The sequence below is a fragment of the Rhinopithecus roxellana genome, chromosome 8, assembly GCF_007565055.1.
Source record: "Rhinopithecus roxellana isolate Shanxi Qingling chromosome 8, ASM756505v1, whole genome shotgun sequence".
Taxonomy (NCBI): domain Eukaryota; kingdom Metazoa; phylum Chordata; class Mammalia; order Primates; family Cercopithecidae; genus Rhinopithecus; species Rhinopithecus roxellana.
In genome coordinates this window covers 92,548,237-92,575,752 of record NC_044556.1, presented here as the reverse complement: position 1 = coordinate 92,575,752, position 27,516 = coordinate 92,548,237, and the positions used below count along the sequence as shown (strand labels likewise).

Sequence of the window (27,516 nt, the reverse complement as noted above, 5' to 3'; positions counted from 1 at the left end):
CCTGGGTGACAGAGCAAGACTCCGTCTCAAAAAAAAAAGAAAAAAGAAAAAAAAAGAAAAGCCAAAGACTCAAACACACAAATATGTTTATTATATGGACATATTATATATTGCATTGCTATTAATACGGACAATGTCACATTTGATAAGTCTCTTTTTAAAAATTGTATGTCTCGCTCCCAATCAAACAAATGGATTGAAACAATACATGAAAACCATGAAAAAGATTGTAATACTCAATGTTGATGCTCATGGCACAAAAATCCATTCTCAGACACAGCTGCTGGGAATGTAAATTAGTGCTTTTGAACAAGGAATTTGGCAAAATATTTTAATAATGTAGCAATTTCACTTCTAGAAATGCAACCTAAGGGAAAAAATTATTGATAAGTGTGAAGAATCAGATATTTATATGTTCATTGTAGCCTTATTATAAAAGTAGAAAATTGGAAATACATAGTTTAACATAGGGGTTAAATCAACAAACAAATTGACAAGGTATATGATGAATATGAGGCAGCCACTTTAAAATGATGTTGTAAAGGCCAGAGGTGGTGGTTCACGCCTGTAATCCCAGCACTTTGGGAGGCAGATGTGGGTGGATCACTTGAGCCCAGGAGTTCAAGACCAGCCTGGCCAACATGGAGAAACCCTGTCTCTACCAAAAATACATAAAATTAGCCAGGTATGGTGACATGCACCTGTAGACCCAGCCACTTGGGAGGCTGAGGTAGGAAGATCGCTTAAGCCCAGGAGGTTGAGACTGCAGTGAGCAGAGACTGCACCATAGTACTCTAGCCTGGAAACAGAACAAGGCCCTGTTTCTAATAATAATAATAATAATAATAATGCTGTAAAATAATATTTAATAATATGAAAAAATGCTTTCCATTTAACTGACAATAATATACATCTGGGCCAAGATTTTAATGATATATATATGTATTGTGATGATAAATCTAGACATATATTCATGCGTGAATTCATAAAAGTACAAATATACCAAAATTAAAATTATATATCAAATCTATGGGTAATTCTTAACTTTTCTTTAGGTTTTCCTACATTTCTAAATGACAATGTATTACTTTTATACTCACAGAATAATAATTATTTTAATGTATACCCTTTATCATATTAATTCTATGCCTTGGAATTTATCCTAAGTCACCCAAAGCACAGAAAGAGCCTTACGAACAAAAATGTTCCTCCTGTGCTATCTGTAAAAGGAAAATAAGGTAACTTAAATGTCCAGTACAGAAATGATCACGTAAAACACAGCACATCCACACACTGACTATTATATATGATTTTAATCAAAAGAAAACTATTTTTATCACCATGTAAAAGAGAGAGGTGACTTGTTCTGCACAGCTTCAAAGAATCAGAACCAGAGGGTGGAACTTAGAAGTCGGCAGATTTTGATTCAATATAGAAGAATGTTCCAACCACAGAAGAAGCTGCCTTGTGAGGTAATGAGCTCCCTGTCGCTGAAATTATCCAAGTGAGTCTGCTGCTTCTGTCAGGGAGGCTGAGGAAGGCTCATCTGGATGTGGAGGGAGTCTGGACTAGATAGTCTCTGAGGGGCGTCTGAAGGCTGTGGGTGCTGAGCAGGAGCCCCCTGAACAGAGAGATGGCCGAGAGAAGGCTTCCACTCAGCCCACCCTCAACTTCTGTTCCTTCTGCTCCCACTTACTCTAAGTGTCTCCCAAAATACAGTCGTTTTTTCCTCTCTGAATGTGCTTTAAGCGGTTGGAGACTGGCCTGCTAAAGTCCCCTCATTAAGCCCTGGCTTCCAGAGCCCCCTTTGCCTCACCCCAGAGCTCAGGGCAGTGCAAATCCTGCAGCTCTCTTGTGAGGCCCAGCTCCAACCTTCCTCTGGGGGGGCCCATGGGTGCGCCAAGACCAGTGCCAATGACCTCAGCAAATTCACAACAGGCTGTGAGGAAGACGATGAGGCAATTGGCTCAGAGAACAGAACCGCAGCCTGTTCAGCCCCAGTTGACACCATGTTCCCATCTGCTGTTGCGGCTTCTTCACTCTGGCCTAGGCCAGTCCCCTGGACCAAGAGAGCTCACTCTGTGAGCCCAAGCCTGCAGGCTGGGCCTGGGCAAAGTGGGGGCTTTGATGTCAGCCCAGGAGCCAAGGTGGCTGCCTCCCTCACTGACTGGGGGATCAGTAATTATTTCATTTGCAAGCAGGAATAATCCAACTCAATAATCCAGGCAGACACATTCAAAGTAATTATCTGTGTAATGCGTCCTGCACCATCACCTTCCTAGGAAGGAGGAAAAGAAGCCTAGTCCAGCAAAAAAAAAGGGGGGGGACCCCCATTGTCTGCAGTCTGTGTGCAGCAGCCCGCCAAGATTAATTACACACCAGTGCTAACATATTTATCACCTCGCCACTGATTGGAAAACCAAGGACTTTTAATAATTCATATCTGTGCCTCGGCACTCTGCGCCCTTGTGTGGAGACACAGAAACCCGCTTGTTTCCATAAGGAAAGCTCAGTGGCAGTGCCAGGCGGGGAGCCCTCCGCCCCTGCTGCCACCCCAACCTGGAGACAGGCCTGAGCCTAGCCGCTCCCACCTCCCCTCCACCCACCAGCAGGGTCTGCTCCTGTCCTGCTGAAGCTAAAATGCAGCTGCTCGGGGGTGAAAGCTGGCGACTGAACTGTCCTAGCCACAGGAGCCCTCCCCAGTTTCATACTCTTCCAGGGTGGCCTGGAAGACAGGATTTGGGATATTTGTAGGACAGGTGCCCACAGTGCCCCCGCACCTGTCCAGACAGCGGGCTCAGGCAAATACCTGCCAGCAAGGACCCTGCCCCACCATGCACGAGACCCTCAGCAGAGTGCACCACTCAAGTGATCAGATTGGGGGTAAAGGGTCTACAGGGCTTTGGGAAGAGCCTCCAATCCCTGAAGTCTGCAACCTCCTCTGACACCAGCTCTGAGCTCCAGCCTCCTCCCCACCAACTTCCACCCTCCTGCAGCTCTCCCTCCCCACTCCTGTGCCCGGGGGATGGCTCTCCCTCTATCCCGGTTCTCCATCTCTGCTCTCCCAGGCTCCACAGCCCCCTTCCCTGCCCTGGCTGGCATGTTGTCTCAAAGAGCATTTCCCAGGAGCCTCTTCTCCCTTCTTCTCCCCTGCCCCCACCACTTTCGTGTCTCGCCCCACTTCCCTCCCCTTCCACTGTAGCCCTCCTTACCCTTCTCTGGCCAGTTCCCCAACTGTCCTCCTTTCCCCAGATCCTCACACAATACCTCGAGGCTCTCAGCTGGCTGCAGCCCGGTCCCATCATTATAAACGTCATCCCCTCATTCCCTGCCCCCTCCACCACATACCAGGCTCCAGCTCCTTCAGGAGCTCCTCACTAAATCTGAGACCCCCAGAGCTCAGATGCCTCCTAGAAATTGGAATCCAAGAGCCTCTGTCATCCTTCGACCCAACCTCTGACCCATAAGAATGATACACACCCTGACTCTCCCCACCCTGAGGAAGGTGAGCCCCTGGGGCTGACCTGAGCCTGACCCTGGACCCCCTCCATCTCTCCTTCCTGTTGGCAGGATTAAAGGGAGGGTGGGCTGGCCTCTCTGTGCTAGCCTGCTTGGGGAACCCTGCTGGACCCTAGGAAGCTGCCAGCCCCAACGCTGCCCTCATCCAGGAGATGCAATTCAAATGTAATCAATTTAAACAGCATCAGCCCTGACAGGGACTCTGGAGGTGGGGGTGGGGGCACAGGGAGGGTTATAATTAGCATTCTCAGCATCCATGATCCCCAAGTAAGGCTGCCAAGGATGAGGGATGGGGAAGCCAGTGCACTGCAATGCAAGCAGCCCAGGCTCACGCGGCAGACAGGCAGCTGCCAGCCCTGACCAGAGCCCAGCCTTCCTCCTCCCACCTCATCTATGTGATGCATGAAAACAGACTCACCGGCTTCTGAGGTGTGATCCCCGCGCTGGAAAGCTCTACCTCTGCGAGCCCCGAGGCACCCCTCCCCCCAGCTCAGGCCAGCTGGGGTCCTCCTCCCCCGCCCCTGGGGCCCCCTTCTGCAGCGCGGGGCTCCGGATCTAATCTGATCTAATCAGTCATCTCTCCGGCTGGCAGGTCCCTGGCGCAGGGAGAGGATGCTGTTGTGGTGACTGCAGGATCCAGCATCTTTCCCAGGCACAGGCAGCTGTGGGCATGCTCCATCGGCTCCCCCGGGGATTTCAGGGCCACGTGACTCTCCCTCCCCAAGCTGTCACTTAGGATCAGGAGTAAATAGTCCCCGAAAAGGTTTAACTCCATCCACACCAGTGACAAGCTGCTAACCAACCACACAGCCTGCCTGCCAAGGAGAGGATGGGGTGGCTCAGCGCAGCCTCCTGGGCCTTCCACCACCAGGACAAGGCTGCCCCCCAAAGGGGAGTAGGGCCACCGTCTGGGTGAGCTGCATTTTTAGAGTCCCCTACAAGAGACTGCAGGGAACCAGAAACTGCCCAGGGGCTTGGAATCATGTGTAGGACCTCACCCAGCCAGACTGGTGATCACCTTTCAGCTCTGGGGCATGTCTGTAGGTGTCAGGAGGGCTTGGCTGGGGTCCTGGGGCCTCCCCATCCCCCGCCCCCACCTCAATACGGAGAATTTAGAGAAATAACATTTGGAGAGGGTTGGGGGCCACTATGAGATGCCAGGATCTTCTCCTAGCCCTCAGCCCAAGTTGGTCTCTGATAACCCTGAACAAGGATGCTAGCCAAGCTACGGGGTACCCGGGTTCTGTATTATTCAGAGTCAGAGGCAGAAGGAAGGACTTCAGACGATAAGGTTATAGCCCTGTTTCTGCTTAGACAAAGATTGCTTTCTGCCTCAGTTTCCCTCGATCCACATCTCTCTCGGTTTCCCTCTATCCACAGATTCTCTGTGACAATGGGCAAGTGTAATAAAAACACTGATTTCATAAACAGGATCAGAAAGATGGGAAAAAAACCAAAAGATTCCCACCTAAACCTCCAGGCAGGCTCACTAGTCTCAGTCCCACCTGCCCCTTAAACCTGGAAACTGGGGACTGAACCAGATGAGCTTCTGGGTCACTTCTGAATAGAGAAATCTGTCAAGAAGCAGGAGCTAGGCTGGGCGCGGTGGCTCAAGCCTGTAATCCCAGCACTTTGGGAGGCCGAGACGGGCAGATCACGAGGTCAGGAGTTCGAGACCATCCTGGCTAACACGGTGAAACCCCGTCTCTACTAAAAAATACAAAAACACTAGCCGGGCGAGGTGGCGGGCGCCTGTAGTCCCAGCTACTGGGGAGACTGAGGCAGGAGAATGGCGTAAACCCGGGAGGCAGAGCTTGCAGTGAGCCAAGATCTGGCCACTGCACTCCAGCCTGGGCGACAGAGGGAGACTCCGTCTCAAAAAAAAAAAAAAAAAAAAAGAAGCAGGAGCTAGAGAAAGTGCATCTGCAGGGCCCCACTCACATGATAATTGCATTTTTTGTTTATTATTAGAAAAACTTGATTAAAAAATTAAGCCTCTCCACTCCAATACAAGTGGGTCTCTCTTAGTGTGATCTAAGCACATATATCGTTTTTACCAACTGAAGCCCTTATCTGTAAAGGAATGTGCAAAGGAAGGAACAGGAGCACAGACTTCCCTCCCAGGGCCCAGGAGGAAGAAGCCTGGCTGGTTGGTGTGGGGGCAGTGGCTCCACACCCCACTCACGCACACCACAGTGTTCGAGGAAGGCAGGGACCTAGAGAGCTACTGAAGGGACTGTCTTTCCCACCCCAGGGCAGGCCAGGCTGGAGCCGGGAATCTGGGGTTAGGGCAGCAAACACAGCTCGGCAGTGACCAGGACCCTTGGTCACCTCCCATTGTTCCCCTGCCCAGCTGAGATGCCAGGCCAGTCCTGCGCTGGCTATAGGAAAGCTGCTCTGCTGAAGGGGTAGACAAGTTGTGGATGAGGGCCCGGTGCCAGGCAGGACCAATCAAGCCCAACTCACCTGCCCTGGCTCTCCAGGACTTGGCAAGGCTGCCAGGTGCAGGCAGGGGGAGAGTCTGCTTTCATTTAGCCAAGATGAGGGGTTCTTGGGAGTCTCTGACCCTGCAGAGCCAATGGAGGAAAGGGGAGTTGGGGCAAGAGATTACAGCATCTCAGAGGGAGGCCAGGGAGGGGGATAGAGACCCCAGACCCAGACCCCACAATCCTCAGGCAGCTGGAAAACGCAGGCGACCAACAGATGGGCCTGCTGGGCAGGTTTCCTCTCTGGCAGGCAGAGGGCAAGGGCCGCAGACGAGTCCCACGGATCCTTCGAGAAGCCTGAGCCAGACGTGTGAATGTTTCTGGGGGATCAGAGTAGCTTCGGGGGCATGAGAAGCCAAAGGGAGGGTCGGTGTTGGGTGCATGCCTTTATCTGGGGGATTAAGGTGGAAGAGATGTGGTAGCATGAAGATCTTAAAGCTGCAGCAAGAACAGGTGAGGCGGATGGACCAGAGATAATAAATTCCCTTTGCTAAATCTAAGTTCTTGCTCTGCGAGCCCAGAAGAGGAGAAGCAAGCCTCACCTAAACAACTCCAGTGGGGAAGGCATGAGGCGGTGTGAGGCAGGGAGGATTCCACAGAAAGCACCTCTGCGATCCCGTCTCTCCTCTGCTCTACAATCTTTGGCCCCATTGCTCAGAGGATCAAGTCCAAGCTTCCCAGGCACCTACTCATGGTCTCCAAACACACGGATCCTCCCCACCTTTGTGGTGCCATCCCCACTCCCTACCGTACAGTCTTGGTGACCACTAACTTGACTGGCTCACTGCCCATTCAGTGGAACCGCATCCACACGGGTCTCTCTTCCTCACAGAACATGCCAACTGGGTAGGAAAGGGAGCTCCATGGGATGAACCAGCTCACTGCAGCCTCCGCCTCTACCTGGGCTTTAGCAATCCTTCCTCCTCAGCCTCCCAAGTAGCTGGTACTACGGGTGCACACCGCCAGATGCAGCTAAATTTGTTTCAGAGACAGAGTCTTGCTATGTTACCCAGACTGGTCTCCATCTCCCAGGCTCAAGCAGTCCTCCTGCCTCAGCCTACTGAATAGCTGGGACTACAGGTGTGAGTCACCATGCCTGGCTAACTATGACCTGTGTGACTTGGAAGCCCAGCTCCATCCCCGAGTAACTCAGTGACTTTGAACAAATTACTTGACTATCGAGCCTGTTTTCCGCACCTGCAAATGGGCTTCTTTGAAGCCCAACACATTCACTACCTCTTCTCCTCGGCCGCTTCCTTCTTTACTGTTCTGGGGTGTTATCTGCCTTTCTAAGCCTAGAGCTAGTGGGGTCACTATACCAGAACTGCTGCCCCAGGACTCCTGTGTTCTGTCCTGTCTGCCTTCTGGAGACAACAGAACCGCTCTTGGTGGCTCCACCGCCCCTCCCAGGGCCCCTCCTCTTCCGGGGTCTCGCAGTTCGGGTTGGGGTCTGTACTGATGAATCCCAAAGACCCAGCACAGCCTTGGAGGCTCACCGGGGCCTCACCACCCAGCCTGGAGCACGCGGGGTAGAGATCTGGGCTTCTGATTTCTGCCTCCCCACAGCCCCTCAAGGAGCGCCGAGCAGCCCGTAGGCGCGCCAGGGCCGTGGGTGGACTGCCTGCCTGCACATTCTCGCACCTTCCTGGAGGAAGCGTCCAGAACAGAACAAGGAAGACCAACGGCTGGGTGGGGTTCCCTCGGTGGAGGAGCCGCAGGGGCCCAGCTTGGGAACTGGGTTATCAGGGGTGTAGCTCTGCAGAAAGCGTCCTGCCACGTCTTCCTCCCTGTCAACCTTGGGGAAGAAGAGAGGCACCCTTGGGGACATAACTGGCAAGTGTCACGGCTTCAGCTGGAACGGAGGATGGGGGGGTGGGGGGGAAGGAGACAAGGGGGCGGGGGAAGACTTCCTGTTGGGCAGGAATGGGTGTTACATAGCTAGATCTTTAAGCATCAGAAAGACAGCTACCAGACCCACTATGGCTGGGATGTGGCAGGGGATAGGAAAGGTGGCCCTGTCACCTCCGAGAAGACGCCATCAGCCTGGGGAGACACTCTGAGCAAACCCCTGAAAGCCTTGTGGGGCCATCATGTGTGCTCTGGAGCCCTCTTGTGGATTCTTGCGGTAAGTGCATACAGGCTTGCAGTGCGTTTCTCCCACGTTTTAACCTTTCCCCTGTTCTCTCCTCCTCCCACTGCTCTTCCCAGTAAATGACACCTTTAAAACGACAGGCACACTCAAGAGATACGTCTGTTGTGGATACTATGAGAGTCACTTCCTAAATACCCTGAAAGAAAGAGCTTGTTGACACACAATTAACATACTTCTCTGCTCCAGGGCAAATGTCAATATTTACTCATTGAAATTTCCCTCCCTCATCCACACTAAAAGAAACAAAATAGCACCTCCAGTTGTCTGGGTTTCATTATTACTTGGAATCCGTGTCTGAAATCGTTCGAGTTTCTAACTCATCCACCAACCAAATGTCATAAACCTTTGTGGGAACTGTGAAAATAGGAAAGAACAGTGAGTCAGTCGTTCATTCATTCACTCACTCATTCAGCAGGAACTTACTGAGCACTTCCTTTGTCCAAGCAAGGTGCCAAGGATGCTGGGTAGCAGCCGTGCCATCATGCTAAGATGTGAAATCAAGCACACATGAGGCTGGCTCCCTGCTTGCTTTCTATTAATACAAGCTTTGTAACATTGAGTAACACATACGAAGAAACAGTTTTCCCATTATTTGCTAAAACCGGGATGATAGGACCTCCTCATAAAGGTGCAGTGAGGAGTAAATGAGATAATGTCATAAAGCACTTAGCTCCTAGAGTGGCGGCTGCTGCTATGATATACAGAATGAACACCAGGTCTGGAAATGTATGTGAACTCAGAATTCATGGCTGGTTGATAATTAAACAATATAGCCTGTGTCTCCGGACTTTACGGCCCCCCTGTGTTGCCCCTGCCCTTGATGAGTTTTCAGTCTAGGCTACTGGTTCTCAAAGTGTGGGCCCCAGAGCAGCCGCAGCAGCATAACCTGAGAATGTGTTGGAAATGCAAATTCTAGACCCTCTGAATCCAAAACTCTAGGGGTAGGGCCCAGCCATCTGTGCTCCAACAAACCCTCCAGTGATTGTGATACATGCTCCAGTTGGAGAGTTACTAATCTAGTGGAAAATGATACAAGTATAAGCAAATAACTACAATACACGGACACATCGCTGAAGAAGTGACGTCATGGGCAGGGCTTGAAGGAAGAACAATGTTCTCAGGTGGGCACAAGCCATGTGAGGAGAGATTGGCACCTACAAAGGCCCAGATGCATGGAAGGGAAGTGGATGTTGAGGGAACCACAAGTGATTTGGTAGGGCTAGAGGACAGGGCTAAAGAGCCAGCTGGGGAGTGTGGGAGGTGAGGCTGGGAAGGGGGGCGGGAGCGAGACTATGACGCCCTTTATGTGCCCACATAAGGAATTTAGATTTTATCCTGTAAGTGATAGGAAACATGCAAAGTTTTTAATGGAGAATGATATGACCAAATTTGAATTCTAGAGGAAAGCACTCTTGCAGCATTATGGCCTGGAGGCAGGAATATCAGTTGGGAAGCTTCTACAATAATGGAAGTGAGAGTCCATGTGGGCCTGAACTCAGGCCATGGCTATAGGGATGATGAGAAGTGGATGGGTTGAGAGATAATTGGGAGGAGAATTGGCAGGACCTGTGGGGGAGGTGTGAGACAGGGAAAGGTTGAGGAGATCTCTGAGGGCTCTGCTTTGGTGGTATTTCTAGAAAAGGTGGAACCAGCGCAGAGAAGCAATGACTTCAAGTCTGGACACATTAAATTGGGGGCGCTCAGAAGAAAGCTCTGGGCTGGTAGCTGAAGCAGAAATCAATTATGCCTCTGTTGTTTATCTCCCAATGTTTTTCATGCATGAATTCATTTCAGGAAATACTGGATTCCTATCACGCACCAGAAAGGTTCTAGGAGGAGTGGAAAACACAATAGCCAGAATCTGCTCCCAGGACTGTGCAGCAGAGGGGGCCAGCAATACATAACCAAACATATACATACACAAACATGTTTCAGGTAGTGCCCAGTGCTGTGAAGAAAAGTAAGTGTGGAGGGGTGGGGGAATTCAGGCGGAGCAGTCAGGCATGGCCTCTCTGAGGAGGTGACATTGGGGCTAATCCAGAAGTCGGAACCAGGTGTGTAAATGGGAGGAGAGTGCTCCCAGGCAGGGGGAGCAGCAAGTGCCAAGGCTCTGAGGTGGGAATGGTTTTGACATGATGGAGGGAAGGAAAGATGGGAGCACAGCCGGCCAGTCATGGGACGCAAGGTCAGAGAGGTAGACGGGTACGTTTCTAGGGACTGGTGAGATGCCGCAATACATGTGAAAGTGTTTAATGAATAGTCTCTAGAGCCATGTACAGAAAGGAATATGAAGATGGTATCTGCAAGAGGGAGAAAAGAAGAAACAATTCACAATTCTTACTTGAAGCAAGAAGCATGTGGGTCCAAACTTAGGAAAAGCTCAGCCTATAACTGTCATGTGATATTAGAATAATTTCCAGAACAGATACTTTGAAAGGAAGAAGGAGGAGGAGGAGAAGGAGGAGGAAGAAGAGGAGGAAGAGGAAAAAGAAAAAGAAGAAAAGAAAGAAAAGAAAAATTTGCTTTTGCTTTAAGAATATGGTTAACAGGCCCAGGCATGGTGGCTCACACCTGTAATCCCAACACTTTGGGAGGCCAAGGTGGATGGATCCCTGGAGACCAGGAGTTCGAGACCAGCCTGGCCAACATGGCAAAACCCCATCTCAACCAAAAATACAAAAATTAGCTAGGTGTGGTGGCGGGCACCTGTAGTCCCAGCTACTCAGGAAGCAGAAGCACGAGAATCGCTTGAACCCGGGAGGTGGAAATTGCAGTGAACTGAGATCACACCACTGCACTCCAGCCTGGGTGACAGAGTGAGACTCTGTCTTAAAAAAAAAAAAAGAAGAATAGGTTAGCAGCTAAGCTGATGTAGGTGGTAGATGATGGCAGATCTAAGTGCTGGCAGATCTTGGCGGTGGGGGATGGAAAGGTAACCCCTCCTAGTACACACATGAGGATTTCAAAGCAGAGAGGGAGAGAAAGGGGATGAGGCAAGGGTCCTTCCTCCCCTGGCTAGACTGGGGCTCCCTCTGGTGGTGCCATTGCCCCAGGCAGCTGGGCAGAGGCGCTTCACTATCCCTGCAGAATCTGAGGCCAGACCAGAGGGTGAGGCCCACAGGTCTGGGCACGCTGAGCCTCACCCTTGTGAATGAAACCAGCTCCCAGCCTGTCTGGGAGATGGAGAGACCCAGGCCAAGGCAGAGAGAAGTGAGTTCAACTGGGTAGCTCATGCACCACCCCAGCCAAAGAGCTGTGTCTTCTGCTTCCAACGTTAAGTCCAGGGCAACTTCCCAAGGCACACCTTTAGCCACAGCAGGAAATAAGAGCTCCCCAGCCCACAGAGGGGCCTAACCAACTCCTAGGAGGAAAATAGAGCATCTCCACCCACACAAACCACCCCCAGAATCGCAGGTGCCCCTGTCCACAAGAGCGAGAGTGACCGGAGCTGGCCTTGCCACCACCAGTCTGGTGTCCTCCTTTGTACACCCCATGGACACCTTCCCTTCCCACTGGCTCCGCATCCTGCCCCGCGGCTCCATCTCCTGCCTCTGAACCTCTGCCTGTGTGTCTAGAACAGCCTCATTCCTCTACTTTGTTGAGCCATCTCCTTCCTACCAGTACAGCCCAGACCAAAACTCCACCCACCCCACCCCAGGAAACTTACCAGGACTGACACTGGTTACTACCCAGGCCAACATAAACAGACACACTGATACATACGTTCCCATCTCTATCTCAGCTCTCAGGAGCCTCGGCACCTACTAGCCAGTCACAGACCCAGCAGTGCCTTCAGTGAAAAACCAGACACTTTAACCATCTCTCCTCCTGACAAGGATGAAAGCAGAACCAACAGCGACATCAGAAAGGAAACTGCGTCTTACTCACTTGATGAAATACACAGCTCCTTCCTGGGTGGAATCCACTTCCCAGCCCTTGGGCAAACCTGCGAGGAAGCAAAATCACCAGAATAAGATACCCTGGGGTCAACCTCTCTTCTCTTCCTCTCTTCCCACAAACCCCACCTGCACTTAGGAGGGATGGGTGTCTGAACAGTCAGGAAAATCCAAAGATAAGCCAGTTGAGTTGAAACCAACCATTCCATCCTTTTTTGTCCATGATTTCTAGCAGTGAGATTCCCAGCAAATAATGAGAGACATGGGAGTGGACGGGATGTTCTCTGTCAATGAGCAGTGAAGTGACCGAATGGATCATTGCCTGGTAGGACACACTCATTCATTCAACAAATCTTTGCTGAGCATCTACTGTGCACCAGGCCCTGTGCCAGCCCCTGGATACAACAGTGAACATACAGTCGCTTCCCCGGAAGTGTCCTCAGGATCATCTAACCAGAAGGGCAGGTCACTTGCCCCAGGAACTCTTCACAGATCATTAACACCCAAGATCTGAGTAAGACTCAAGTTTCCAAATCCCAGGCCAGTGTTATGGCCATCAGGCTCTGCTGCTTCTGGACAGGACACCATGGACCTAGGAAATTAGCCCCAGGAAAACGAAGAGACTTGCAGTTTTTAAAATCTTTAATAGTGTCTCTGAAAAAAAAATATATATCCATGGAAATGCTCAGAGGAGAATCACAGAATCTCAGTGTAAGCAAGGAAGTTGACAGTGGCCAGGAGGCACCCAGGCAGCCCCCACAGGTGGACATAGCACCTCCATCTCCAAAGATCACTCGTAGGCTCTATATCATCCCATTCGCTCTCCCAAAACAGCCACCCTGGGCAGCATCCTGCCTTCCCAGCAAACAGGATTCCTTCAACCCATGGCTGAGGAGGAGGAGCCTTCTGAGAGACCCAAGAGAGTACACTGTCAGAGGTGGGGACAGTCAGGGAGCTGGCTGAGAACATTCCTTTTGGGAGTGCGAGCCCCCTGGCTGACGTATTGGAAAACAGGTGGGGATTCTCTTGATGGACAGTGACTGCCACCTTTCTGGTCAGTCCACACGCCTGCCTTGTGTATGAAGTCTTACAACACATAGCTATTCTCTGCTGGTCTGACTGTCTCCTGCCATGTTAGCAGCTGCCTTGAGGCACCAGCTGCTGGGGAGCAGTGCGTGGGTTCTGCAGAGTACTTCCTTCTTTTAAGCTATGCACTTTACCTCTGCTAGTGCATTTAATCTGCATAGCAACATTATACAACAGGTGTCCTCCAAAACATTTTCACTGATGACAGATGAGGAAACGGAGGCCCAGACAGGTTCATCAACTGGCTCAAGGTCACACAGGAAGTGTCTGGGCCGGGATGTGAGTGCTGCTGTGCTGCCTCCAAAGCCCACACTCTTTCCTCTGTGCTGCTCCATAAATGCTACTTGTTCCCCTCTGTCTCTGTGGGAGGATGCTGCCATTCAGGAGGGTGTGGGTTGGCATCCTCCCCAAGTAGAGGGATCCCCATTGGGTCAGAATCATAAATAATTCTGGCACTGTGATGTGCCTGGGAAAGAGGCCAGTGTGGATTATGTCCCCTGCCTTTTTCTAGCAACTTCCCTCCACACTGCCCTCTCTGCCTGGGCAACACCAAGAGTGCTTATATTCCCATCCAGGCGGAGTGCCCGCTGAGGCAGCTGCCCTCCCGGCAAGCTCTGGGGGCATCTTAACCCCTTCCCAGCCCTAGACAACCAGTTGGCTGCAGCCAAAAATGAAAGCATTGGCTCACAGGCTGGTATTCATCTTCCACTCCAGCCAGGATGATAATGAAGTGAATGGACTCAACCTGTAAACAGCTGAAACACTGAAGGTGACACCACCGTCAACCTGGTAGAAGAAAACAGCCCTGGCCTTAGAGTCAGGAGGCCTTGCCGCAAGTTAGAAATAACGATGGTGACAATAACGGCAGAAGCTACCTCCATTTTGGGAACGACCTCTCTGATGTAACGCCTGCTACTACTTTTTTGAGGTTCATAATCCTCTCCCCATTATAAAGATGAAGAAGCTAAGTCCAAGAAGAATTAAACCCCTAGTACAAGACCACACTGAAAGAAATAGAGCCACAATTGAGCTCAGATCTCTCTGCCTCCAAAATGCATGCCTTTAACCATGACACCACTTTGCTTATCAGTCAAGTGGCCTTGAGCCAGGTGCTTCCTCTCTGCTCTTCAACTTTTCTACCATAAAATGAAGAGTCGAATTCCATAACCCCTGAAGTCTCTCTCTTCCAGCAATGATCCCAGCTCAGAAGCTAACAAGAAAAGGACTCTGAACAAGTCAAAGGCTTCATCCTGTGTGTCCAGCAATGCCAGCCGTGCCCATGAGTGACGGAGGCCCTGGAACCAGGCGCCTGGGGTCCAGTCCAGTGAAGGGCTGGAAGGCAAGAGGGGGTGAGAGATCTCCCCACATTGTAACTCACACCCCCTCTTACTGGCCTGTGGTGGCGTCATGAGGAGGATAAATGGCTGTTCACTTAAAGTACCCAGGCCTTGTGAGTCTTGATGTCTCTTCCTCAACAACTTAGACTGAAGTCTTTTTCTTTGGTTGTTTCTTCATTGCTGACCTGTTTGTGTCCCACCTTTCCCACTAGCCCTGAGGGCTACCAGTGATATTTTCTCCATAATCAGCAGCAATGTCAGCCTTGTCCCCTTTCACGTTTCTCCTCCGTGGGAGAAACAGGTGCTCGCACTAGCCATGTGGGGCCATTTACATTTGAATTAATTAGGATTAAAAATCCATCTGGGCACAGTGGCTCACACCTATAGTCCCAGCACTTTGGGAAGTCGAGATGGGTGGATCACCTGAGGTCAGGACCAGCCTGGCCAACATGGCAAAACCCCATCTCTACTAAAAATAAAAAAATTAGCTGGGTGTAGTGGCACACACCTGTAATCCCAGCTATTTGAGGGACTGAGGCACAAGAATCTCTTGAACCCTGGAGGCAGAGGTTGCAGTGAGCCGAGATGGTACCACTGCACTCCAGCCTGTGTGACAGAGTGAGACTCTGTCTCAAAAAAAAAAAAAAAAAAAAAAAAAAAAAAAAAAAAGAAAAGAAAAATCAGGCCCTCAGTGATGCCTGTAATATTTCATTTGTTCATTGCCACATGTGGCTCATGGCAATTGTATTGGGCAGAGCAGAGAGAGAACACTTCCATCATGACATAAAGTTCTAGAGCGCAGCACTGGGGGCTGGCTTCTGTCAGTTCAAGAGCCCTTGAGACAGGGGATTTTCTGACTGGGCAGAGGGATGAAAGAAGAGTAAAAATCTCTGTCCTCAAAGGTCTGTCTCAGATACCAATTTTGGAGGTGGAAGCTTGGAGAGACACTGAGGTGAGCTCCAACCAGCCTGCAATCTCCCCCAGATGGCAGTCCAAATGCTAAGCTGAGTCCATCCATGGAGAAAGAAAAAAGTCAGAAGCAAAGTTGGGGCCCAGGATTCCTGCTGCCACCTCAAGCTATTGCATCCTCCTTGATTGTAAAGGCAGGGACAAAGAGGCTCCTTACCTGGGCAGGAGGTGTGTCCACTCTGGATGGGTGACTTTGTTCCAGGGTTCACCCAGCTGGTTGACTTTTCCTCATCACTACGGAAAGACCAATAAGAAAGTGTCAGCTACAAGAGAGGCTTTTCTGAGTGGGACACTCATCTCCAGATTCACATTAACACCAACTATTCAATCCCAGACACATGAGATGGGAGTGTCCACAAGGCTGTTCATTCATTCACATTCACAGAGTATTATTTACAGAGTACACTCTGAGGGTTTCAAGATGAATAATATCGAATCCCTAAGCTCAAAGAATCTACAACCCACTGGGAAATAGATGCATAAAAAGATAGCTGCAGTACAATGTGATAGGCACTATAATCCCTATTGTAACTATGCGTAAAAAGTGTGATACCATCACAAAGAAACGAGTGCTACCTGGCATGAGGTTAAGGAAGGGGAAGCATGAAGGCTTCATGACAGAGGCAATGTTAGAGATGATTGCTAAAGGCAGGTGGGAAGAACAAGGAAGGTCCTTAACTGGCAGCTTCTCTAATGGATAAGAAAAGGAGGAGACTGAGTGAACCCATAGTCCTTGTGTGTCAACAATGGTACGTATTTTTCATTCACGACATTCCCTCACACTAGGAATTTTACACATTAGGAATCTGAGGTTCAGAGAAGTTAAGAAATTTGGCCAAAGTCACAACCAGTAAGTGATGAAGACAGGATTCAGACCTAGATCTGTCCCTGACAAAACTCTTTCTGATACCTCACACCCAGCAAGGCAGGCTCCCCAGCAACACAGACCCTCTGGGTTGTAGATTCAATGGCAGATGAAGCCATCATCATTTCTCAATCCCCACCGACCAAGTGACACAGACTTTTCCAGAGCCAGGTGTGACCCAGCAAGAAGCACCTGACTGTCTTGGCTACTTCAGGTATGTGGAGGAAGGGACTCTCAGATCAGCTGGATCACCCAGGCTTTAGGATGGCGTCTTGGAGCCCAGGCCAAGACTCTACTCAATGTCTTTAAGGTATAATGGATGTAGAATAAACTCCACTAAGAAAGACTCCATTAAACTTTTATTAAAGTGAGACATCGAATAAACTCCCTATAAAATTTACAATTTAATAGTTTTGACTTATCTATACACCTGTGAAACTGCCACCAAAATCAAGATAATGAATTCCCAAACTTTCTCTGTGACCCTTTGTAATTCCTCCTTTCCACCTACCACCCCCAGCTCTTTCTATCCTCACCCCTCTCCACAACAACTGATTTGTTTTCTGTTACTGTAGATCAGTTGCATTTTCTAGAGTTTTATATAAATAGAATCGTACAATCATACGATAGAATCATGCAATCATACAATCATACATCTTTGCCTGATTTTTTTTTTTTGATACAGTCTCACTCTGCCATCCAGGCTGGAGTGCAGTGGCACAATCATAGAGTCATTTGTAGCCTCAAACTTCTGGGCTCAAGCAATCCTCCCTCCTCAGCCCTCTGAGTAGGTAGGACTACAGGCATGCACCACCATGTCTGGCTTTTTTTTTTTTTTTTTTTTTTTGAGATGGAGTATCGCTCAGTCACCCAGGCTGGAGTGTGCAGTGTCACAATCTTGGCCCACTGAAACCTCTGCCTCCTGGGTTCAAGCAATCCTCCCACCTCAGCCACCCAAGTAGCTAGAGTTACAGGCATGCACCACCACGCCTGGCAAATTTTTCTCGTATTTTTAGTACAGACAGGGTTTCATCATGTTGGCCAGGCTGATCTCAAACTCCTGACCTCAAGTGCCTCGGCCTCCCAAAGTGCTGGGACTATAGGTATGAGCCACCACACCTGGCCTCTGGCTATTTTTTTTCAGAGACAAGGTTTTACTATGTTGCCCAGGTTGGTTGCAAACTCCTGACCTCAAGTGATCCTCCTGCCTCGGCCTCCCAAAGCACTGGGATTACAGTGTGAACCACAGCACCCAGTTGTCTGACGTTCATGCTTTTGTTCATGTTGTGGCATGTGGTCGTTTGATTCCATTTGATTGCTGAATAGTGTTCCATTGTAGGAAACATCACAGTGTGTTCATTCATTCACCTGTTGCTGAACTTACAGGTTGTTTTCAGTTCTGGGCCACTACAAATAAAGCTACTATGAACATTTGTGTACTAGAGTTGGTGTAAACATATGCTTTTTTTTCTATTGACTCCACTAATTTTCTCTAAAGTTGGACACCTGCTACAGGAAGAGATCTCCCAGCTAACCTACCCCTCTGATAAGCAGAGAAAAAAACAAAGTCACTGTTCTAGTGACCTCTGAGCTCGGGCACCATTGAAGAAGACTCTAACATACTGGGTCTCTGGTCTTGGCTTTCATTCTCGGAGACAGTGGAAGAGGAAGCCAATAAAAAGGAAGGGCTTGGAGAGGAAGTCAACCAGTGCCCTCACCTCCATTACATCTCTCCTGAGATTTTCCAGCCCCTGACTCTCCCCTCCTTGCACACTGTCAGCCCCCTCAGACTTCCCATCTATCTCTACCCCACTGGATATCACAGACAACACTATCACACCCTTGACATTCCACCACAACCCTCAACTCCCTCTTCCCCTTGTCCTTGCACCATCTTGCACCCCTTGCACCCCTTGTCAGCACCCCCGTCTGGGACAGTCACAGGCCATCTCCACTCCAGCACGGGGCTGATGGGGGAACTGGGCCTGGGAAGACTGGGGTCACTGCAAATCCAGTCTCCCAGCTTAGCTGAGCCCTGAGTGCCACCTAGAATCTTCTTCAAGGTCCCCAGTCAGTTGACATCCACAGAGAGCTCCAAGGCTTTCCCGCTAACCTCAGGTCCCAGGCCTGCCTCTGCTACCCAGCCCCTGTCCTGCGCAGAGGATCTTATCTCTTAATCAAAGAAAACAGAGAAAAGATTAGGTGGGAGCTTTCCCAGTATGCCCAATCACCTCACCACCAAAACTTACCCAGATTCTCACCCATCCTTTAATACTTGTCTTCCTCTGGAGAATAGGTAGCCCTCTCTCCCCTTTAAGGCTAATCTCTCTGCCTGGGTTATCGTCCCCCTTCTCTCCCATCTTTTCTAGAACCTCCTTCTGCTGAGCATCCCAGCCTTGCATCTTCACCTCCTCTCTCTTTCTGGGGTCCATCCCTTTATCCTCCTCCTCTGTCTGTGTCTTCTATAGTCTCAATACTCTGCCTCCCTCTCAATGCCATGTCCCCTGGCAGCTTCCTGTCTCACACTCCTCATTCCTGATCAAACCTTCGACAGTAGTCTCTCCTAGCTTTCCCCACTTCCTGGCCTTTTATTCACCAATCCTCTGCAACCTGGTTTCTGTTCCCAGCCCTCTCCTGAAACCACTTTCCTAGATGTCATTAAAGGCCTCCCCCTCTCCTAAATCCACTAGGTGTTTTTTAGCCTTTAGCCCATTTGGCTTTTCTGCTGCATCCAATATTGTTGAATTCCTTTTTTCTTCTTAACATCCCTCTTCCTTGCCTTCTGGGGTGGCATTCTACCCTGGTCCTGGTGCCGCCCACCTCTGCAACCTCTCGGTCTTACTCTCCAACCTGGCCTCTGTTCCTCTATCCCCTCCTTAACACTGGTGCTGCCTGGGTATACTCCTGTCTTTTCCCTCGCACTATTCTGGGTGGTTCTACCCCCACGTGATGACCCTTTTCCAGCCCAGGCCTCTCTCTTCAAACTCTATCCTATATATCCAGTTGTCTATTAGACAGCATCTCCTGAATGTCCCCCAAGGACATCAACTGCAGTGTTTCCCCACTAAACCTGTACTCCCCCTAAAATGCACTCCTCTTGCCATACTCCTGACGTCTTTCAAACTCAAGCTGGAAATTCTAAGTTTTACCTTTGATTCCTCCCATTGTCTCCCCTTCCCAGAATTCAAGCTTTAGATGAATATTCCTGATTTGGTTCCTGAAGGTTTCTCTCATCTCTCACTCCCCTTCTCTTCTCACCATTTTAATTCAGGCCCCATCAGCTGTCTGCTGGACTTTTGCAACTGTTTCCTAACTGCTTTCCATACCTTAAGTTTCTCCTCCTGCCTCTCGCTCAGCCTCAAGTCATTGCCCATGAAGCTGCCAGAGAGAAGGCTCTAAATGCAGATCTGATGATGTCAAGTCTCAGTTTGAAATCTCCTTTGGCTTCCCATCACCTACAGGATGGAGTCCAGACCCCTTAGCTTAGCACGTAAGGGTTCTCTCAAGCTGCCTCTTCCTACTTTTCCTCCTGGGCCTCTACAGTATTCCAGCAGCTCCACTCCATCTCCACTGAACCTCTCCGAGCGCTCTAGGTTACCTGTTCCCCAGCTCCCATTGGTGCCTTTATTTCTCCAAGCCTCTACTTCCAAGGCTTCTTTCACTCTTGTCTCTCCTCCAGAATCAGCTCAAATGCTTCCTCCTCTGGGAAGCCCTCACTGAACTCCCTGGAGAGCATTAGTTCTTTCCTTCCCATAGCATCTTGCAAATGCCTCAAGAATGTACCATATTATTTCCTAAGTATTGATTTATGTTTTCTCCCTGTTGCCTTAAAGTAAAAACCTACATCTTATTGTTTTTTATGTCCAGTGCCTAGCACTGCAGCAAAGAGTGGATGCCCAATAAATGTTTGTAAAATGAAAGAGGAAAATAATCTGGATGGCAAGTAAGAGATCAGGAAGAAAGAAGAGAATGAACCACTTCATCTGTATACCTGAGGGGCTCATGGAAATTCACATTCTAAGACCCTCCCCCAGATCCTCTGAATAGGAGTCTCCTGAGGTAGGGCTCAGGAATCCACCTTCTTAATAAGTTCCTTGGGTGATTCTTATAAACTCTAATGTCTCAAGCCACTGCAGTTTTAATATTGCAGAAGTTCTGTTATTTAAGAATCTGACTTAGGGTCAAGACCTTTAATGGAGTTAATTTCTAAGATAACATAATTACAACATCAATTATGATCATGGTGGTGACAATTACAGAAGAAAGGCCTAAAGCAAATGTGGAAACTTAAGAAACACCAAAGAGAAACCACTGCCTGCCTGAGCCCCTGCAAAGGCAGTTTGGTACCTGGGGAAGCAGTGCACTAAGTCAGCAGATGCTAGGCTGAGTCCCAGCTCTGATTAACAAGTGGTTTTCTCTTCGACCGGTACTTTCAATACCTCTGGACCTCAGTTCCCCGTTTGACAAATGAAGGGATTGCTTCTAAGATTCCTTGCAGCTCTGATGTTTTGTAAGTGGCTATCTTGAGGAAGGAAAAGCTCGTCAAGTGTGGGTAACAGTCCAAGACGCTGTGCTTCTAGACTTGCTATATTTCTGGGAGATGTCTATCCTGGCAAAAGATGACTATAGTAGAAGCGAGCCAAAAGAGAGCCAGCAGGGCCACTTTGTTATAATGAGATTATGCCAGAGCCATTTTGGTTTATGAAATTAATATAACAGTGCTAATATATTACTGAGAGTAGCAAAGGCGCTCTCTCTCTCAAGAATGCTAAACATACAGTGGGCATCGTGCCCTTCCCTCTTGACCACAGCTCCATAAAGAAGCAGGACAGGAGAGGAGAACTGCTGTCCTGGGCACGCTGAGTCTGGGGTGAGGGTTGCCAGGAAGTGGGTGGTAGAGGCAGGATCTCCTGGTATGTTGTCACTTAGCCCAAGTCTTCCCATAGGAAAGTCTGGGGGGAAAAGAAAGACCTACCTCTGGCCCTTTCAGGGAAGGAGCTGAAAAAACTCCAGGTTGGGCATTAGTCTAGTCATCCTCCTGGAGGCCTCTCATGTGACCAAGGAGAGGGAGAAAGGGCAGCACTCCCCTGCCCTGCCCTGCCTTTCCGAGCTGAGGGAATGCCAAGCCTTTGCTGGACTTTGATCCATTGAGGAAAAGGCGGGAGACACATTCAAACAGGCATGGTGATAAACTTATTAGTCATGCCCACCCTTGCAGCCACCGCTTCACCCACCTTCTCCAGCCTGCCCCCAGCCCCGCCACTTTTCAAGTTGGACAACTTAAAGGAAAAAATTGAAATAAAAAGAAGAGGGAGACCAACATACTTGATGAAGAAGATTCTCCCACCACCGTCAACTCCGTAGGCCCACCGGCCGGGCAGGTCCAGCCAGTCAATCTCATCGGCCATCTCGGTGTCCCTGCAGCCCCTCTGGCTCTCTGCGCCCCCAGGCGCCGGCTGGGCAGGGGGCTTGGTACTCAGGAACCCCCACTTGCTGCCCCCTTCTAGAGGCCGTGGTGGGGGAGGGGGTCCAGCCGGGCTAGCGGCGTCGCTCCCGGGTCCCTGGCAGTGGCTGGCCTCCCACTGAAGACGCGCTGGCCTCAAGCCGGGAGGCAGGGAGCAGGCAAGCGCTTAACCCTGGCCTGCCGGAAGCCCCAGACACCACCTGCCCCCTCCTCGACTCGGAGCTCCTCTTCGGACCGTTTCCTGAACTTTAATGACGGGCAATTAGCGCGGTGAGTAATTATGATGGCTTTCCTGCCGGGACTGTTAACGGGCAGCGCTGGGTCTCCGTTCCTCCTGGCTCTGCTGCCCTCCAGCCTGGCGGAGCCCGGCGAGCAGAAGCTGGAGCGGGGAAGATCCCTTCCCGAAGGGAGCAGGTTGCAGTGCGAGCAGGGGTGTTGCCTCTCCGCTCCCAGCTCCGATCCTGCACTTGAACCACCGGCGGGGCTGGGGGCGGAGCCGCGCCGCCGCCTCGGAAGGTAATTCACAGCGCGGAGTACTCGCCGGCAGCCCCAAGTCCCCCAGTCCAGGCGCACCGCGCAGGAAACCAGTTTGACTGAAAGTGCTTTGAATCGGGAACCTGATGGACATGTCCAGCCACTGAACGGAAAAGGGGAAGTGATTAAACCTGGTTCTATTTGGTGGGAGGTTAGGAGAGAAACAAAGGTCAAAGGCACGGAAGTGTGGCGGGGCTATGAGCAGCCAGGGACCCGGGGAGCCTCTCCTAGCTCAGATGCCGGCCTGATTAGTCAAGCTAGTCCTTACCTTTCTTTACCAGCACCTCCTCCAAGAAGCCTGCCATGACTAAGTAGAATCACAGGGAGACCTTAGAAATACTCAAACCAACAGCGTTTATGTCCCCCCATTCCATTCCCCCTAACTTGCACCAGCAATCGAAAAGGAAAAAGGAAGAAAAATAGAGAGAGAGAGAGAGAGAGAAGGGAATGTTATGTGTACAGAATGTAGACTGCAAGCATTTCATACTGGCATACCAAAAACAGTATTGCTGGAGCCCACAGTTCTGCTGTCTCAGGGTCTATATCAAAGTTAGCCGGCTTAGGCAACATAGCAAGACCCTGTCACTACAAAATAATAATAATAATGATTAATTAGCTGGACCTGGTGGCATGAGCCTGTAGTCCCAGCAACTCAGAACACTGTCAGGAGGATCACTTTGAACCTGGGAGGTCGAGGCTGCGGTGAGCTGTGATCCTGCCAGTGCACTCCAGCCTGGGCAACAGAGCGAGACCCTGTCTCAAAAAAGAAAAAATGCTGGCGTCCACTTGGCTTTCCCAGCTTACTCCGGATCTGCCCCTGGGGCTCCAGTTATGTACATACAGTTCCAATTCATGTGCCAGGCCCAAGAGAATAATTAGACAATGAGAGAGACACCTGTGTTTAACGGGAGCAATGTGTTCCATGACAGTTGGCAATTATCTGTTGGGCAAACATACATTTTGTGAGTATTCTAGGAGACTTGATCCCCATTTCACATATGTAATTCCTTTCAGTGTCTACTCATGTACCACCTCCTCCAGGAAGCCATTCCTGACACTACCGCAGAGAGATTTATAGGTCCACCTCCGTGTGTCAAGGCACCTGATGAATAACCTTATAGTAGCACTTATCACACTGTAATGCAATCCTTGATTTAGTCATCTGTCTCTTCCATTGGACTGTGTGCTCCTTGGGGCAGGAACTCCATCTTACCCATCTTTATAGCCCTGGCAGCTGCCTGTGGCACCCAATTAACAATTTTTTTTTTTTTTTTTTTTTTTTTTTTTGAGACAGAGTCTTGCTCTATCGCCCAGGCTGGAGTGCAGTAGTGCAATCTCGGCTCACTGCAACCTCCACCTCCCGGGTTCAAGTGATCCTCTCACCTCAGCCTCCAGAGTAGCTGGGGCTACAGACACTCACTACCACGCCTGGCTAATTTTTTTGCATTTTTACTAGACAAGGGGTTTCACCATGTTGGCCAGACTGGTCTCAAACTCCTGACCTAAAGTGATCTGATCCACCTGCCTCAGTCTCCCAAAGTGCTGGGATTTACAGGCATGAGCCACCGCGCACGGCCCAATTAACATTTGATGAATGCTTGATATGGTCATAACTGGGAACCACTCTTAACTCTAACCACAGTCCTGTACTTTTGGACTTTATTTAGAGGCACTCTGAATATAACCATCAGCATCATCAGGGTGTGCGTGGGGAGCTCTTTCTGGGAAAAGAAACAGCTTGTGATCCTTCTCAAAGATCCCAAATGCTCAACCTGGAGGGTTTAAAATGTATACATCTGATAGATGGTAAAGCTAGGAAATGCCTCAGAGAACATTTAGTCCAATCTTCTTGTTTTGAATATGGCAATTGAGGAACAGAGAAGGGAAAGGGGCTGGTCAAGGTCACTGAGAAAGGTGGTGGCTGAAAAGGATCTGCCCACCAATGTCTCAGGCCAGAGCTGTTTTCATTACATCATTCTCACTCCAACACTGGAAATTGACTCTGCCAACATCCTGGCTGCCAGATCTAAGTTAAGTCCATTCTCCAGAAGCAGAAGACATGCAGAAATCCATAATGTCCAAATTATTTCTCTCTTCTCAGATCCTACAAATTTCTAGCAGAGAAAGCTTCACTTGACAGTAAAGCAGAGCTGCACTTGGGAAGCACAGATGAAGGTCTAGGTGCCCCTTCATTTCTGAATTGGGGAAGGTTGGCAGATCAAGGGAGCAGACTCTGCCAGGCTGCAGTCCTCTGTCACCAGCCATATGAAACACCTGTAGAACTCACGCCACTGACAAAGCACAGAGCCACCTGCCTAGCCCCTGTTATGGCCAAGAATATAAACCCCCAGAGTTGCTGCCAAGATGCCTCAAGGGAAAATACCAGCAATCAGTGCACTTCCAGTCCAACCTGAGCAACCAGTAAGGGCAGCTGCTTGTGCTGAACGTGGGCGGAAACAGGGACAAGATGACATATATTTGAAAACATGTATTACACCACTGTTGTCTTTGAGTGCCTGTTGATCTCTTTTTCCACAAGATTTTTGTCTTGTTTAATGTCTAATCTAGCCTGGGGTCCCTAGGGACATTTACCTAGATGAGAAAAGGCCAGTGGCTCAGATTTTTAGGTGTTTATTATTCATTTGAAATAAGAAATCAGGTTTGAAAATATTTTCTAACTGGTGTAGTCTTGCTAGTGACTTTTTTTTACATGTTCTTGTTGATCAATTATGATTAGTATGGATACTGCTAGTAATGACATTTTAGCAAAAGAGCTAAAGACATGTAGAAAAAGAGCAGAAAGCCCAAATAGAAGAAGCTATTGGTTCAACAATTACCTGGAAGAGAGAAGGAGGGTTGATATATTAAAATGAAAATCATACATGACTGGCAACTAAGTCAGAAATTTACCTGTCTGATTGCTTTTCCCCCCACAGCAAATTTTTTTTAATCCCTTTGCTTAGAAACAGGATCTCATTTTGTCACACAGGCTAAGGTGGTGCAGTGGCACAATCAGAGCTCATGGCAACCTTGAACTCCTGGACTCAAGCAATCATCCCACCTCAGCCTCCCAAAATGCTGGGATTACAGGAGTGAGCAAGTGTGTCTGGCCTCTTTTATCTCTTTAAAAGGCAACCAAGCATTTGGAAAAAATATATCAATCATAATTATTCTAATTCTCCATTACATTCTAATGTCTTAATCACTTCAACATTACTATTTCTGGTTTGATATCTGTGGTAGGCTGAAAAACAGCTCCTCAAAAGCTATCTGCATCAAATCCCTGGAACCTATTAATGTTCCCTTATTTGGAAAAAGGTCTTTGCAGATACAATTAAGAATCTTAAGGCCAGGCGCGGTGGCTCAAGCCTGTAATCCCAGCACTTTGGGAGGCCGAGACGGGCGGATCACGAGGTCAGGAGATCGAGACCATCCTGGCTAACACGGTGAAACCCCATCTCTACTAAAAAATACAAAAAAATTAGCTGGGCGAGGTGGCGGGCGCCTGTAGTCCCAGCTACTCGGAAGGCTGAGGCAGGAGAATGGCATGAACCCGGGAGGCGGAGCTTGCAGTGAGCTGAGATCTGGCCACAGCACTCCAGCCTGGGCGGCAGAGCGAGACTCTGTCTCAAAAAAAAAAAAAAAAAAAAAAAATCTTAAGATGAGAAAATCATCCTGGATTACTGGGATGAGCACTAAATCTAATGACAAGTGTCCTCATAATAGACACATAAGAAATTTAATAGAAGAGGTGAAAGTCATGTGACTATGAAAACAGAGATTGGAGTGATGTGGCCACAAGTCAGGGAATGTTGGCAGCCACCAAAAGTTAGAAGAGGCAAAGAGTACATTTTCCCCTAGAGCTTCCAGAGAGAGTGCAGCCCTGCCAATACCTTGATTTCATTCTGAACTGTGAGAGTATAAATTTCTGTTGTTTTAAACCAACCAATTTGTAGTACTTTGTTACAGCAGCCATGAGAAATTAATACAGAACCTACAAGAAAATCATAACTCAGTGAGGGCCAGGTGTGGTGGCTCATACCTGTAATCCCAGCACTTTGGGAGGCCGAGGCAGCTGGATAACTTGAGGTCGGGAGTTCAAGACCAGCCTGACCAACATGGTGAAATCCCGTCTCTACTAAAAATACAAAACTTATTCGGTGACGCACGCCTGTAATCCCAGCTACTCAGGAGGCTGAGGCATGAGAATAGCTTGAGTCCAGGAAGTGGAGATTGCAGTGAGCTGAGATAGTGCCACTGCACTCCAGCCTGGGTGACAGAGTGAGACTCTGTTTCAAAAAAAAAAAAAAAAAAAAAAACCCTCAATGAGGACTGAAATAAATGTCCGTTATTTTTACTTCTCCAGCATCTACTCTCCCTTCTTCTGTTAATAGCCCCAGGTTTCCTTTTGACATCTATCTACTCTCTGCCGCTCTCAGCCTGTGTGGGTTGGGTGGGCTCCCCACCTTTACTCTCAAGCTCCACTGAGGGTTGGGCTGTGACACAGATCTGGCCAGAGATCTGACAACTCTCCATTTCCCTGGTTCAGGAAAGGGCACAGGACTCAGAAGAGACCAATGAGACTCCATTTTTTAAAGATCCCCAAATTCCTGGGAAGAGGCCCTTTTCCTCTTGCATTTGAAGGTGGCACATGTTATGTGGCTGTTGCTGGGCTCGTCATGTGGGGCCTGCCTGAAAGTGAAACCAACACAGGAGGACGTGAAGCCAGAAGACGGAGAGAGACTGGGTCCTCCTTATATCCTGGGAGCCCTGGGATCCAGCTTGCCAGAGAGGCTCTACCCCTAAATTTCCAGTTACAGGTGCCAACAGACCTCTTACTTCCTTTCTAGTCAGTTTGAGCTGGGTTTCTGCCCCTAACAAATGAAAAAGTCCTCACCAATATAAAAGTCACAGAAAAAAAGGCTTTTTGTGTGTAATGGGAAAGCCAAAGAGATAATCATGTGTGTTTCTAGTGACTCACAAATAGGAGCTCTTCTATTCTGAGAAAACCACAACTTTAGATCAAGAAAGGGTCTCAGTGATCATCTACCCCCAAAATTACATTTTTCCCAATGAAGATACTAGAGAATTCAGGAAAGTACCCAGAGTTGTGGCAATTCCACAGTAGAGTTAAGACCAAAACTCAAATCTCCTGAAAACCTGATCAGTAGAAAGTTCACATTGAGACATTTGCTACATCATTTAAAC

At 49.1% G+C, this 27,516-nt stretch overlaps 1 protein-coding gene across 1 annotated transcript in view; it reads right to left on the bottom strand.

Moving 5' to 3' along the window:
• PLEKHA6 (pleckstrin homology domain containing A6) overlaps positions 1 to 21,719 on the bottom strand; it is a 159,169-nt gene extending 137,450 nt beyond the window's left edge. Inside the window, exons 1-3 of the mRNA XM_030934998.1 lie at positions 21,636 to 21,719; positions 15,603 to 15,679; positions 12,046 to 12,103 (exon numbers count right to left, since the gene is read on the bottom strand). Coding sequence (XP_030790858.1) covers positions 12,046 to 12,103; positions 15,603 to 15,679; positions 21,636 to 21,718 — 218 coding nt within the window. The 5' untranslated portion in view covers position 21,719. The remainder of the gene's footprint in view (positions 1 to 12,045; positions 12,104 to 15,602; positions 15,680 to 21,635) is intronic.
• Between the last annotated feature and the right edge of the window lie 5,797 nt (positions 21,720 to 27,516).